At 44.8% G+C, this 13,988-nt stretch overlaps 1 protein-coding gene across 1 annotated transcript; it reads left to right on the top strand.

Annotated features, from left to right (window-relative positions):
* On the top strand, positions 1 to 11,185 carry EPGN (epithelial mitogen). Its single transcript, XM_038400261.2, has 5 exons — positions 1 to 37; positions 581 to 670; positions 8,920 to 9,037; positions 9,663 to 9,815; positions 10,634 to 11,185. Exons 1-5 carry the CDS (start codon positions 1 to 3, stop codon positions 10,683 to 10,685), a joined length of 450 nt encoding a protein of 149 aa, XP_038256189.1. The 3' UTR covers positions 10,686 to 11,185.
* The last annotated feature ends 2,803 nt before the right edge of the window (positions 11,186 to 13,988 follow it).

The raw sequence follows: 13,988 nt of genomic DNA, 5'->3' as shown, positions 1-13,988 counted from the left end.
ATGGCATTTAGAATGCTAATATATATTTTGCTAAGAGGTAGGTTTATTGGGGTTTTTATTGGTGTCCTATAAACATAGGGTTTTGTATTGTTACATTTGTTTAAGAAAAGTTCACTCATATTTTCTGTAATAAGCAGTGGGGAAAAAAATCCAAAAAGCTCAAAAGAATTCAGAAATAAAATTAGTTTCAATAGTTTCTGACTTCACTGAATTTTTGGATAGATATGATTTCATTTAGAATCTTTTTAAAGAGAATCTATCTATCAGTAGATATGTCTTATGTAGCATGTTATAGTGAACTATATTGTATACAATATAAAGTAACTACAATGGGATTTATAACAGCATGGATATGTATTTGGAGACTTTACAAACAGTAGCTCATTTTCTGTTCCCCACAGTCCTATAACTAAGCTGTGACAAAAGGAATTCAAAGAGGCAAGAACTTAATAAAAAGAAATCCTCATTATTTAAGTTTATTAATTCAGAAGTCCATTTAACGGACACATTTCTACAGATGAAATAAGCTTCATGCAAAAGTGTTTTCCTGCTAAAGCCAATATGTGTTTGTATTATACAGCAATGGTAGCACTTGGTGAAGAGGCAGCTATTACTGTTTTGTCGCTAACCACAGACTTATGGAATAGCTGGGCAAAAAACAACACAGAAGGTATTTCTTCTCTGCTCTGTATTGTCTCAAATAAGCATTTGTAGACTGAAAAAAAAATCCTATCTACTGAGTGTAGCTGAATTGATCACTACTCTTAATGTGACTGTCATTTAGTCAAATGGTAGTGTTTATTGTAATGTGAACATTTCTCTACTAGTTTCAGAGGGGTAGCCGTGTTAGTCTGTATCAGTAAAAAAAAAAAAACTGAGGAGTCCTTGTGGCACCTTAGAACAGAGGTGGGTAAACTACCGCGGCGCCGCGGGACCCTCCTGCCCAGTCCCTGAGCTCCTGGCCCAGGAGGCTCGCCCCCGGCCCCTCCCCTGCTGCTCCCTCTCCCCTGCAGCCTCAGCATGCCGCCGGCGCCATGCTCTGGGAGGCCAGCTAGTGCAGTTGGAGAGCCACGGCCTGACCCAGTGCTCTGGGCGGCGTGGCTGTAGCGCTGCCAGTCACCGGTAAGGGGAGTTTGGGGGTGTAGATAGGGGTCAGGGCAGTCAGAGGGTGGGGAACAGGGGGGTCCCGGGGGGGCAGTCAGGAATCGGAGGGGGGGGTTGGATGGGGCAGTCAGGGGTGGGGGGTCAGGGGGTGGTGGATGGGGCAGTCGGGGCGGGGGGCTGTCAGGAGGCGAGAAGCGGGGGCGTCGGATAGGAGGTGGGGGCTGGGCCACACCTGGCTGTTTGGGGGGAGACAGCCTCCCTTAACCGGCCCTCCATAAAATTTTGGAAACCCGATGTGGCCCTCAGGCCAAAAACTTTGCCCGCCCCTGCCTTAGAGACTAACAAATTTATTTGGGCATAAGCTTTCATGGGATATAACCCACTTATCAGATGCATAAAGTAGAAAATACCGTAGGCAGGTATAAATATACAGCACATGAAAAGATGGGAGTTGCCATATCAAGTGGGGAGATCAGTGCTAACAAGGCCAATTCCTAGCAGTTGACAAGAAGGTGTGAGTATCAACACAGGAAAAACTATTTTTTGTAGTGATGGAGTGGCTGGGTCACTACAAAAAATAGTTTTCCCTCTGTTGACTGGTCTCGGTCATAGTCACATGAGAGCCATAGCAGTAAGCAAGAAGTAGTATTGAAAGATGTTCATAATAATTTTTGGCCTGCTTTGGAAGTGCAGTACTTTCCTTTATCAAGTGCAGTACTTTTCCTAGATTGGGGTGGGCAAACATTTTGGCCCGGGGGACACATCTGTGAATAGAAATTGTACAGTGGGCCATGAATGCTCACAAAATTGGGCTTGGGGTGCGGAAGGGGGCTCTGGTTGGGGGTGCAGGCTCGGGGGTGGGGCCAGAAATAGGGGCTCCGGACTGGAGCAGGGGGTGGGGTGGGGGCAGGGGGGCGTTGAGAGCTCCGGCTGTGGGTGCGGGCTCTGGGGTAGGGCTGGGGTTGAGGAGTTTGGCGTGTAGGAGGGTGTTCCGTGCTGGGACCGAAGGGTTTGGAGGGCAGGAGGGGGATCAGGGCTGGGGCCAGAGGTTGGGGCACCGGGGGTGGTGAGGGCTCTGGCTGTGGGTGTAGTCTCTGGGGTGGAGATGGGGATGAGGGATTTGGGGTGCAGGAGGGGCATCACGGCTGGGGCAGGGGGTTGGGGCACGGGGGGAGGCTCAGGGATGCAGGCTCCGGGCGGCACTTACCTCAAGCGGCTCCCAGAAGCAGCAGCATATCCCTCCTCCATTCCTATGCAGAGGCGTGGCCAGGCAGCTCCCAGATTAAAATGGCTGACGGGCCGTACTTTGCCCACCCCTGTTGTAGATGGAGCCCATGATGTGGCTTAGCGTGTTTGTTTCTCTGAGACATGGGTGTTCTTCCAGGATTGGATAAAGAAGAAAAAAGGGTCCTCTTTGGTGTCACATCGCTGTAGACATTTATGTTCTGATTCATTGACTAGCTTTGCTGTCTGAAATTCTGGTTGTACTAGAGTGAGAGAATTTATTATGGGCCAGATTTTTACAAATGAGAGGTTCACTTGCATGAACAAAGCCACGTGGGCAGCAATATGACCCCAATGTGCACTTGCTGTCATTACGGATATAAAGTGAATATTTGCCATCAGCGAGACGGTGGCTTTAACAATTGCTCACAAATACAGGCATGCAATTGCACACTTGGATTTGCAGATATAAGTAGTCGTCTGCTTTTAAAAACTGTAACCCTTTAAGAGTTAGAAGACTGAACTTTGGGGTGGAAGGAAGAGTTTAAAGACTCTTGTGTGAAACTGGTCACATCCCTTCACTCCATTCTTGCAGCTTCCATTTCTAGGCAGGTGGAACAGTCATTAAATACTGAAGAAAGGAAGCTCATAATTAAAGCATGTTAATAACAAACCCTTAGAAAATTAATTAACTCCCAAGCGAATGCCAGGTTGGAAATGGCACTATCCTGTGGGATTGTGGATCCAGGCAAGAGGGAGCTGAGTCCCACACCCATCAGCCAGGAACCTTTCTTCTTATCCTAGTCTGCGTGTCATATACAATCATCCTCAACTGCAAAAATTAGGGGCTGGTGGGTCACCTTGAGTGGCAAGGTCAGCGAGAGGAAAGAAACAAGATGGAGAGACAGGAGGCTGGGCTGGCAGCTGCCTGGAAGTTGATAGGGAATATGAGAATTTCTTCCTGCTGAGGGGGACGTCTTCCAAAGTTCGTCAGGAAGGAATCAGGGAGCTAGGAAGGGTCTTATTTTACTCAGAGTGGGAAGAGGGGGACAGAACTGGTGGAGAGTTAGAAGAGCTGGGTCATGGATGAAAATCTACATACTCATCGTCATCAGCTCAGTGCCAGCACCTGAGGGTGAGTATACTACTGTCATCCTCGGTGTCAAAATTCAGGGAAAAGAACCTGTGCAGGCCTGCCAGCCAGCTCCTGGCCTGTTTTGCACAGCCTACTCCAAATAGCATCCTGATGGATCAGCTGTCATACTGCAGTCAGATAAGTTCTTTGATGCATTTACCTGCATCCCTGGGGATGATTAGTTCTCACCTGTTCAGAAATGGGGCAGTATGCATCAAAGTTAATGCAGAAGAAATGATGGATCTCTGTCTGATACAATTTCTATTAAGTGCATTGCAGTTTGAAGCTAAGGCTGGGTATTTGTAATTTATACAAATCTACCTCTGGCACACTCAATGCTTTTTGGATATTTTGTGTGTGTGTGTGTGTATGCGTGTAGAGTGTGTGTGTGTGTGTGTGTGTGTGTGTGTGTGTGTGTGTGTGTGTTGGTATATATGATAACTATATAGCATATACACTTAGTTTTTCTTTTATAGCAGCTCTGTCATTCTGTGTCAAACCATAACGTTTGTCAGTTTTGTCATGATCAACCCTTCAGTTATCCATTATTTTGATTTCATGTCAGATCAGGTCAAATTCACTCTTTGTATGGCTCGCATGTGGCAAACATCCATCCATATGCATGCTTATACTGCATATTTTCTACACTTGGACTTAAAGGGCAAATGGGAACTGATACCTGGCTCTTATATGATGCATTTCACTGTTAGATCACAAAATGCTTTGCAAAGGTCAGTATCACTATGTGCTCTTTAAACAGCTTATCCAGTGTCTAGGTGGAAATATGATATTTAAATTAGTAGAATTGTCTCCCTAAGTGACTAGAAAAAAAGTTTTTTTTTTTGTTTCAGATTTTATAATTCATTTGAAAGTAATTACTTTGAAATTGAAGTCTTACAGTATTTAACACTTTTAATTTGGGGGTCTGGATTTGAGATCTGAGCTTCAAGCCCTTAGTTAGACAAAATTCCCTCCAATGTCAGCGGGGGCTTTGTGTGTGTGTGTGTGTGTGTGTGTGTGTGTGTGTGTGTAAAGAATTACTGTAGCACTGGGCCTCTGAATTACAAGATTATTCTCTCCAAACTTTGTCTCAAAACATTTTCTAGGCCTGTTTTCATTCCTGTTTTAAATGTATTTAGAATAACAATATGAGGCCTGATACAGCTATTTTGTACTTTCATCCTATGAAAATGGAATGCTGCCACCTTTTGGCAATTTGCAATGGTACTTCCAAACAAAACCAGGAAGGGTTTTTTTATGCAGATTGAAAATATTACAGTTTTATTCTGACAGCTGGAGATTTTGTGCTTTTTTCTATGTAGATTAGCAAAAGTTAATGATATGTTTTTAATTTATTTAAACCATTATACCATGGTTTTAAGTGAAATATTTAGCAGAATAATCCTACCTCCCCAGTGTTGACAACAGGGGGTGCTACTACCCCTGAAATAGATCTTTACTGGCTCCTGGTAGCGCAGATTACTGTCATACCAGTGAGAAAGATCCACAGTAATTATTTTCAATACACAGCAGTTTATTGAGAAGGAATTACACAAACGATAAAGGGTTATATCAAACACATAACTCCTATACTAGACATTAAAAGCTATACATTCCCCTTAACGAGTCTCTCTTTCACAAACAGGCCCTGCGCTAGCCTCACACAGTTCCTGCTTGGCAGACAGAGAAGGTGGTTACCAATTTTATAGACTGCTTCTTCCTTCCAGATCTGGTCTTCTCAGCCCTCTGGGCTGTCTCGAATTCCCTCGAGGCCAGGCCTCAGCTGCCTGGAAACCCCTCTGATCACAGTCCTACTTGAGCCCACGGAGCAGAGTTTTGGCTACTCTGTCTAGCGGCGTTGCTTCTTTATGTGTTAATTAAGGAATCCCAACAGTAATTTAATTTGTTTGATTTTTATACTCTTTTTCCTCAAAGGGGTCACATGTCTTAAAAGCGTGCCCAGTGAGCGTGTGGCTACTAATTTTAACATGGTTATTACTTTTGGAGGAGACTGCAGAGCCGTGCCAACTGAACATTACCCCACATTCACTCCCCTATCAATCATTCACTTCGGCCCCCTGCGTGATGTCCTTCAACAGGGTCAGTATGCCCCCGTCAGCCCATGCTCCATTCAGGATGTTCTACACATGTTCTTTGCTGTCAAGTGGACTTATTTGCTGACCCAAAGATCAGTATTGATCATACACGCAGCATGGAGCCAGTCAGTTTCACCTCTGGCATCTGCCTGATGCTAAGAGAAGGATTCTGCTCCCAGTCATGTTTCACAGTTCAGTCATGTCAAGCTATGTTCTAGCACCATTCGTTCAGTACAGTCACGCCAATTTGGCACCATCCCAACACCCAATATCACTGTGGTACATGTAATTTAAAACAAAAGGCAGAGCTTAACTCTCTTATGACACTGTGGGTTTGCGCTTATGCTCTCGTTGTGGCTCCAGAGTCTGTCAGCACTACCCTTTGAGTCAGCCGCAAGAGTTGCTACAGAGTGACATAAAGGTTATGTCTACACTGCAATTAGACACCCGCAGCTGGCCCCTGCCAGCTGACTGGGACTTGTGGGCTGGGCCAGTTGCGGGTGTCTACTTGCAGTGTGGACATACCCAACGTGCTCCTGCAATCCAGGATCTGGGTGCGTTGTCTGCACAGCCCGGCCATCCTCAGCTGACCTGCAAGACTATTGCCAGGCCTCTGCTTTGTTATACTGTCACTGATTGCTAGGCCAGCCTCTGTTAACATGGGTATGATTTAGAGTGTGTGACATTTTACTAAAAAAAGAAAAGGAGTACTTGTGGCACCTTAGAGACTAATACATTTATTTGAGCATAAGCTTTCGTGAGCTACAGCTCACTTCACTGAATTTATCCAATGGAAAATTTTACTCTGATTATTAGATACAGGGTCTAATTCTCTGCTAGAAAGAGTCATTGACTTCAGTGGTTACAGCAGCAGAGAATCTCGCTTCACCACCTAAAAAAGTTCATTTTAAAGGAAGGTGAGTTCTTCCCACTTCAGTAGCATTTCCTGAAAGGGAGGAATAAACCACCTACTTACTTCAAGAATAAATGTGTATAGGCCCTTTCATCCCCTAAAATAACAAAGTACTTAACAAACCTGAGGCTTGATGCTCCTACCAATACACATGTCGAGTTGTACTCTTTGCCTCTTTTTGACCCTGAGCAGCAGTTTGGAGCTCTGGTGATGTTCAGCTGGGGGATGAAATTGGTGATTTATCTGATGCAGTTTTGTTTACAAAGAATGTACGTAGTCCTATGTCTCTGAGTGAGTGCAGAAACATTAAATAGCAGGAAACCGCTTCTTAGCTTACAGCTCCAAGCCTCTTTAGCCAACAGACCCCAAAATACTCTCTGTAGCTTTTTCAAGAGTCACACCGTATTCTAGGATTGTCACCTTTCTAATTGCTGGTAACAGGACTCCTGAGGCCCCGCCCCCTTCTCTTCCTATTCCCAAGGCCCTGCCTCCATCCCTTCCTCCTCTCCCTCCCTTCCACACCCCCCCCCCCCGCTCGCTGGACCATCTCCACCTTCCTCCCTTCCCAGCTGGGCCCCTCTTGCTCCAGGGCTGGCACGGGAGCTCCTACAGCCTGACAACGAGCCTGCCTGCAGGTAGGAGGCAGCCCCAGCTGAGCGGGGGCTGGTGTGGGTTAATGACCTGGCGCCGCGTCCTTCCCTGTGGTAACTGGACTATTGGTGTCCAGTCAGTACATGTGACTGGGCACTGCCAGGTCACCTTTTCAACTGGACTTTCCGGTCAAAAACTGGGCATCTGACAATCCTAAATGGCACCTGGACTCAGATGCTAAAAACCGGGTTCTCCGGGTAAAACCCAGAGGGCTGGCAACCCTACTGTACTCTCCGGCTACTGCTTGGCTTGCTTTCTTTTTGCCTCTGCCTGCCTCTCTGTGTTCCGTCTGGTCCTCTCTCTCTCGGCAAAGCTCTCCGCTGCCCACTCAATCCAAACTCCTGGGTGGGTTCACAACCCCCTTTTGTCTTTAGTGCAGGCGTGATGGTGGCGGGGCTTCTGATTAACTCATCCTGTTAATTGAAGGGTGAGTTCGCATCCAGTCTCAAAAGATTGATGCAATCTCCAGTCTCGCTCAGCATAACAGTATCTTGAATGGCAGTGGGGCTACTCCCTTAGGGAGCTGTTGCTCAGCCTAGTGGTAACAGAATCAGGCCCACTATATGTCAGAATCACTTGATTCATCGCCAAAGTTCAGACAGAAGTGGTTTATAATACATTGGCACACAAGAGCCATCTAGAGTTGTTTAGACTAGGATGAGAAGAGGAAGAGCTCACCCAGCTGAGTGCACGGGGGAATGTAGCAAGGCAGAATGGAATGACTCCGATTGGAATTTGGTCAGGAAATGGAGGATTAATAATGTTACCCTTGAGAAATGTGTCATGGGATAGTCAGTGACCACAAGTAGTCAGGACAGGACGTTGGGCTTACATCTCTGACGGCATCTCCAACAACATACAGTACATGTGCACCCTTTTGGAGCATTGTTTCAACATGTACTAGGAGGGAAGCTTTCTGCTTGACAAAAGACCAATACCTGACTTTAGTTACTTGGAGGCAGTGTTGTTCTCATCCTGCATGTTTTTGCTTTTCTTGCGGTCATGACTGAAAGCAAGTGTTGTGAAATATTCAGGTAAGAACTCACTCGGCTATGTCTAAAACAATTCCCTGAAATAAGAGGCATTGATTGGCCGCTCCACCCAATCAATAACTCCAGCAGTCAGGAGGCCTGTTCAAACAAATACTTCCTCCAACAGCAAGCCTTTGAGACCTTCCATTCCTTTGCCCCACCACACCCCCCATCCCGCAACCTGTTACTTTTGGCCTCTGGCTCGTTCTATCAACAAATAGTGATCTATCCACAGTCCTGAAGAATGGTCCTGATATGTGCCATTTACATTAAAAAAAAATAGCTGCTAGTGTTGGGAACAAACTATGGGCAAGCTGCCTTAAAGCCATGGTGTTCTGTCCTTTTGATTAAAAATTAATCACATTAGGCCAAATTCAGAAGCACTGGCTAACAGCAAGGTAAATTACAGCTCCCTGAACCTGCTAATCCCCTGTGCCCCTATCCTGCTGGGTTTCAGGCTGTTATGCTGACATTAACTTGGAATGAATCCAGCACATTCATTAAACTTCTGCACATTTATGAAGAGGAAATCATTTCTTTAAAACTGGTTTTTGAAAAACTCCATGCTAAGGTGTCCAGCGTCTCCGTTCTGTTTTAGTTGGCAGTGTCGCTATTGGTCAGCAATATTTACATCATCTTAAACCTGCGTGCAATGGGGTTTTCTCTTGTAAATGAGTACGTTTAAAAATGACTCGATTACTGTTTTCAAACAATTTTATTTCTTCAGATGTAACTTTCCCTCCTTCCCCACATCTTTCCCAATAGATTCCACAGGGGAACCTATTGCTCTGAAGCTTATGCAATCCTGTCTTGAAGAACACCACAGTTATTGTATTAATGGCCTCTGTGCTTTTCATAATGAACTCAAGAAACCCATATGCAGGTAAATACATTGATTGTTTAAATAAATACTCTTGGAGAAGTAAACAAGTTTATATTTGTTTTCCTGTGTATGTTACACATAACTGTTATCCTGACCTGCACTCTGACCTGTATGCGGGCATAAGTTTAACGTCTGAGTAGTTCCACTGAAGCCAGTGGGACCTACGACATGCTTCAAGTTAGGCACTGTGCAAATTCAGGTTCTCTATTAACAAGACACTAGAGCTGTGACAACATCATACAGTTGGTAATTAAAGCTTGCTGAAGGGTTAAATTTACAGCTGTGTCCATTGTTTGACTGCTGGACTCAGGGCAGGGGCCACAAAGGAGCTTTCTAGAGCTATTCTTGGCTGCCTGTGGGCACAATGGTCATTACCACAGCTAGGTATCACCAGAGCACAGTGTTCTCTCACGACACCCTCTATCAAGGGGAATTCTCAGCGGGAGGGATCCAGCAGCTTTCTGACATACAGGGTTCCGACTGCAAAATAGAATCTGCCCACCCCAGTTTAGTTCCCTTCCACATTTTAATTTCAAATTGTTGAAAATTTATCAAATGCAATAGGCATCTTACATTCTCAAGTTAAGATTTTCTGAATACTCATGTGGATTTTTTTTTCTTTTAGGTGCCTGACAGGTTACAATGGAGAAAGATGTGAACACTTGATGTTAAATTCTTATGCGCTTAATTCTTATGAACACTATATTGCAGTGGGAATTGGCGCTGGAATGTTACTGAGTGGGATAATTGCTCTAATCTATTGCTATGTAAGAAAGAGGTATGGAAAATGGTATTATCTGGGGTACAAAAATTATGTGACTTTCTAAACGGTTCAGAATACCTGGAAGTATGAGCATTCCTATGCCAAGGATTTAAGTTAAATATGGTTCCTTTGCATTATATTAGTCTGAATAATTTGACAGATTTTGGGGAATGTTGTCTAGTGGATAGAACAGAGGGCTCAGGGAATCTATTCCTGGGTCTGTCACTCACGTATTATGTGATCTTAGACAAGTCACTGAACTTCTCTGTGCCTCTATTTCTGCATTGGTAATGTGTAAAATTATTCTGAAACTGCCCACCAGCACTGATTTCATGGGGACTGCTCACGTGACATAGACAAATAGGATTTGGCTCGATTTACATCATTACAGTTCTATCGTGTGATGAAATTCACAAATCTGTTATCCACTTTAGATGCGGGAAGTTGAAATCACCGTACAAAGTCTGAACCGGGGAGACAGCATTGTGAAGATCTGACATAGGACACTTAGCAATTTGCCTGTAAATTACAGGAGGTTCTGAGTTGAAAAAACTACCAGTGCCAACAAAATACTAGCAGGTGCCGCAGCTTGACTGATAACCTGAGACAATGGAAATCAAATAGCTGGTACACAACTGGCATGCCTGTAGAACTGGCTGACTTCACTCATTTTGATGAAAGCCTTCGTTGCTTTAATAAAGGTTGTTGGGGGACTATCTGAGTGGATTGAAATGGCTGAGGATCCTTCCCCTGTTCGACTACAGTTCACTTGTTGAGGAGAGCTGACTTCTTTTAGCTACTTTTGGAAACTTCAGGCCTTGATTGTTCAACAGGGAAGGGCATTCTGTATGGAGGAAGACAACAATATGTGTCTCAACGCTCTGAGGCAAAGAATGGAGTTCACACGCTGCCAAAGGCAAGAAGTCCATCTAGCCAACTTCTGGTTTCCCAGTGGCCTATAGTATGGGTCTGGGTTGACATGAATACTGCAGATCTCTCAAGTGAGTTAAATGCAATATATGTTTCTATTGCCACAATGGACAAAGGCGGCAAAGGCTTTGCACTGGGAAATGGGTGAGTGAAAAAAGATATAATTAAAACTAAGAAGAATAAAGATCAGATGATTATGGAAAAATAATATGGAGAATGAGAGCAGTCCCCAAGATCTTAGAGGACAAAGGGCTCCTTACGTTTTGAGAAGAGTAGAGTTCAAATGACATCTTTTTTCAAATGGACTATGAAAGTGTTCATCGGGACAGCTTTGATCTTCCAGTACATCACATAGCAGCTCCCCACACTCCCAGACTTGTCAGTCAGGCATCTTCTTGCCCAGTGATGTGCACTGCTAGACAAGAGAAACAAGACTCTAGTTGCTATGGAAGTTGCAATTTTGTTATAAGGACTGTGACAAAGTTCCTACTCTGCCTTGGTGGGTCCTGCGCTTATTGGCAGATTTGCTCACCTCAGAGATTCACGGCAGCCCTCAGTTTGGCCACTTTTGCTGGTGGCTCAAACCTGCCATTCACTCAGCTAACCTCATCACTGGCCAGTCTGGGGAAAAGGAAGGAGAATAATCCCCGCAGTCTCTGCTGATCCACCATGTGCGTCGGGGAACAGCCCAGAGACCTTCCCCTCTGGTGGAACCCACAGTCCACGTCAACTCCTCCTGTGTTTGACCAGGAGTTGGGAAGTTTGGGGGGAACCCAGGCCTGCCTTCTACTCCGGGTTCCAGCCTAGGGACCTGTGGACTGCAGCTGTCTAGAGTGTCTCCTGGAACAGCTGTGCGACAGCTACAACTCCCTGGGCTACTTCCCCATGGCCTCCTCCCAACACCTTCTTTATCCTCACCACAGGACCTTCCTCCTGGTGTCTGATAATTCTTGTACTCCTCAGTCCTCCAACAGTCCACGTTCTCACTCTCAGCTCCCAGTGCCTCTTGCTCCCAGCTCCTCGCACGCATGCCACAAACTGAAGTGAAGTCCTTTTTAGACTCAAGTGCCCTGATTAGCCAGCCTGCCCTAATTGATTCTAGCAGCTTCTTAATTGGCTCCAGGTCTCCTAATTAGCCTGCCTGCCTGAATTTGTTCCAGCAAAACTGAAAAAAAAAATTTGTTCTGGAACTGCCCCTGTTACCTTACCCAAAGAAATGGACCTGCTTAATCTGGGACTAATATATCTGCCTTCTAACACTCTCCTGTAGCCATCTGCCCTGCTCCTATCACAGGACTCACTAATGCAGTTCTACCCAGATGACTTCACTCTCATGGAACGTGTAGTGTATCACCATTTAAACAAGAATGAAATGGATAAAGGAAATATGCCCAGCTCCAAACTGCCAGATTAATATTATGTGCTTTCTTTTTCTTCTCACCCACAAGATGCTTCAGATGGGGAGATTTGTTCTTGAGATAGGGAAATAAAATAGATTCAGAGGACAATGACTCTTGAAAGACTTTGCAGCTTCTAAGTGTGAGTTTTGGAATACTGGCGCTGATCATTTTCAGCATTGCTCAGAATGTTTTTTGTTTCAGGTGCTGCGCATTGTGGATCCAGATTTCAGCTGCATTTAGACACCCGGGGCGTTAACAGTGCCTAACTGTGTAAGGCTAGTTTGGGGACATCATTTGTCTTTGGAAAATCAGGCTCCCTTGTTATGTGCGGTTTTCACTTTTTCCAAGTGATGCATGTTGGGTTTTTTTTAACATAATGTCATTAGTAAGAATTGAAATGCTCACAACAAAATATGTAACATAGAGTCCAGTTTAAAAGGGGAAATGTGCATGTTGACCTAAGTCCTCTAGTATGACATGCCCTGCTTGATTAGAAGTGCCAATGTACAATGAATACAATAGCAAGGATGTATTGGCAAGGAGTTCACCTTGGGTGTAGTGCCATCCATTTCCTCTAGCCTTTGAAGCGAGCATTCCTTAAGGTATGTTGTTTTGGTTTTCCATATCCCTGACTTGCCGGTCTCCTTTTTCTCAAGGTCAATCTCATTAAACTCGCTAGCTGTCTAGTTAATCATAGAATCATAGGAGAAGAGGGTTGGAAGAGACCTCAGGAGGTCATCTAGTCCAACCCCTTGCTCAAAGCAGGACCAACCCCAACTGAATCATCCCAGCCACGGCTTTGTCAAGCCTCAAAAACCTCTAAGGATGGAGATTCCATCACCTCCCTAGGTAACGCATTCCAGTGCTTCACCACCCTCCTAGTGAAATAATTTTTCCTAATATCCAACCTAGACCTCTCCCACTGCAACTTGAGACCATTGCTCCTTGTTCTGTCATCTGCCACCACTGAGAACAGCCTAACTCCATCCTCTTTGGAACCCCACTTAAGGTAGTTGAAGGCTGCTATCAAATCCCCCCTCTCTTCTCTTCTGCAGACTAAATAAGCCCAGTTCCCTTACATTATCTTTACTTCTTTCTTCTACACTTTTACAATTTCTGCTCTCTTAATTGTTCTACTTAGAGTAAATTCATCTTGAATCAACTTATTTTGGCTTCTTGCATTTGTAATGAGAGCAAATCTGGCCCAACGATTAAATCTCGGCTGATTACTTCACGTAGGCACCTGTTAGAAAAAACTTATGCGCAGCCTGGAGACCGGGTTGGACATTTCTCACCATCCTGATCCTGTGAATGGCAATGATTGATCGGGCAAAGGAGCAAGACTTGTCAGGGTTTTTTATGTGGGTCTCTTACCCAGCATATGTAGGTATGTACACACACATATGCAGATTTGTGCGATTCTTGTCTGTGTACAGAATTGCTACATGCCAGAATATAGACATACATTAACGAGTTGTTTGAAGGGCACATATTTTGTGGGTATGAACATTAGCAACTTATAACCTTAAAAGGTTTACACAGAGAGATGTGGTTTTGTTTGTTTTAACATCCTGGCTGCAATTTTTGAAACCCATTAGGGTGAGCAGCTGACTTGGCTAAGTGGCCACGTAAGTACTTAACAGGGTGCATAATTAATTGTCAAAGGGGTGTCAAGGCACACAGGGTGCCTAAAGATGTGCACGCCTCATTCCTGTGTTTTGTGAGTATGGCGTAGTGTATGAGCAAAGTGGTCCGGGAGATGGCTAAGCAGATTGTGTGGCCTGAAATGGAGGCATGATCAGAGCATGCCTACATTGTTAGGCTCTCTTCCAGGTTCCTCTCTGGTGCCAGGGCAGCA

The sequence above is a fragment of the Dermochelys coriacea genome, chromosome 4, assembly GCF_009764565.3.
Source record: "Dermochelys coriacea isolate rDerCor1 chromosome 4, rDerCor1.pri.v4, whole genome shotgun sequence".
Taxonomy (NCBI): Eukaryota; Metazoa; Chordata; order Testudines; family Dermochelyidae; genus Dermochelys; species Dermochelys coriacea.
The sequence above is the reverse complement of the archived record's forward strand: the minus strand, read 5'-3'. Positions and strand labels throughout refer to the sequence as shown.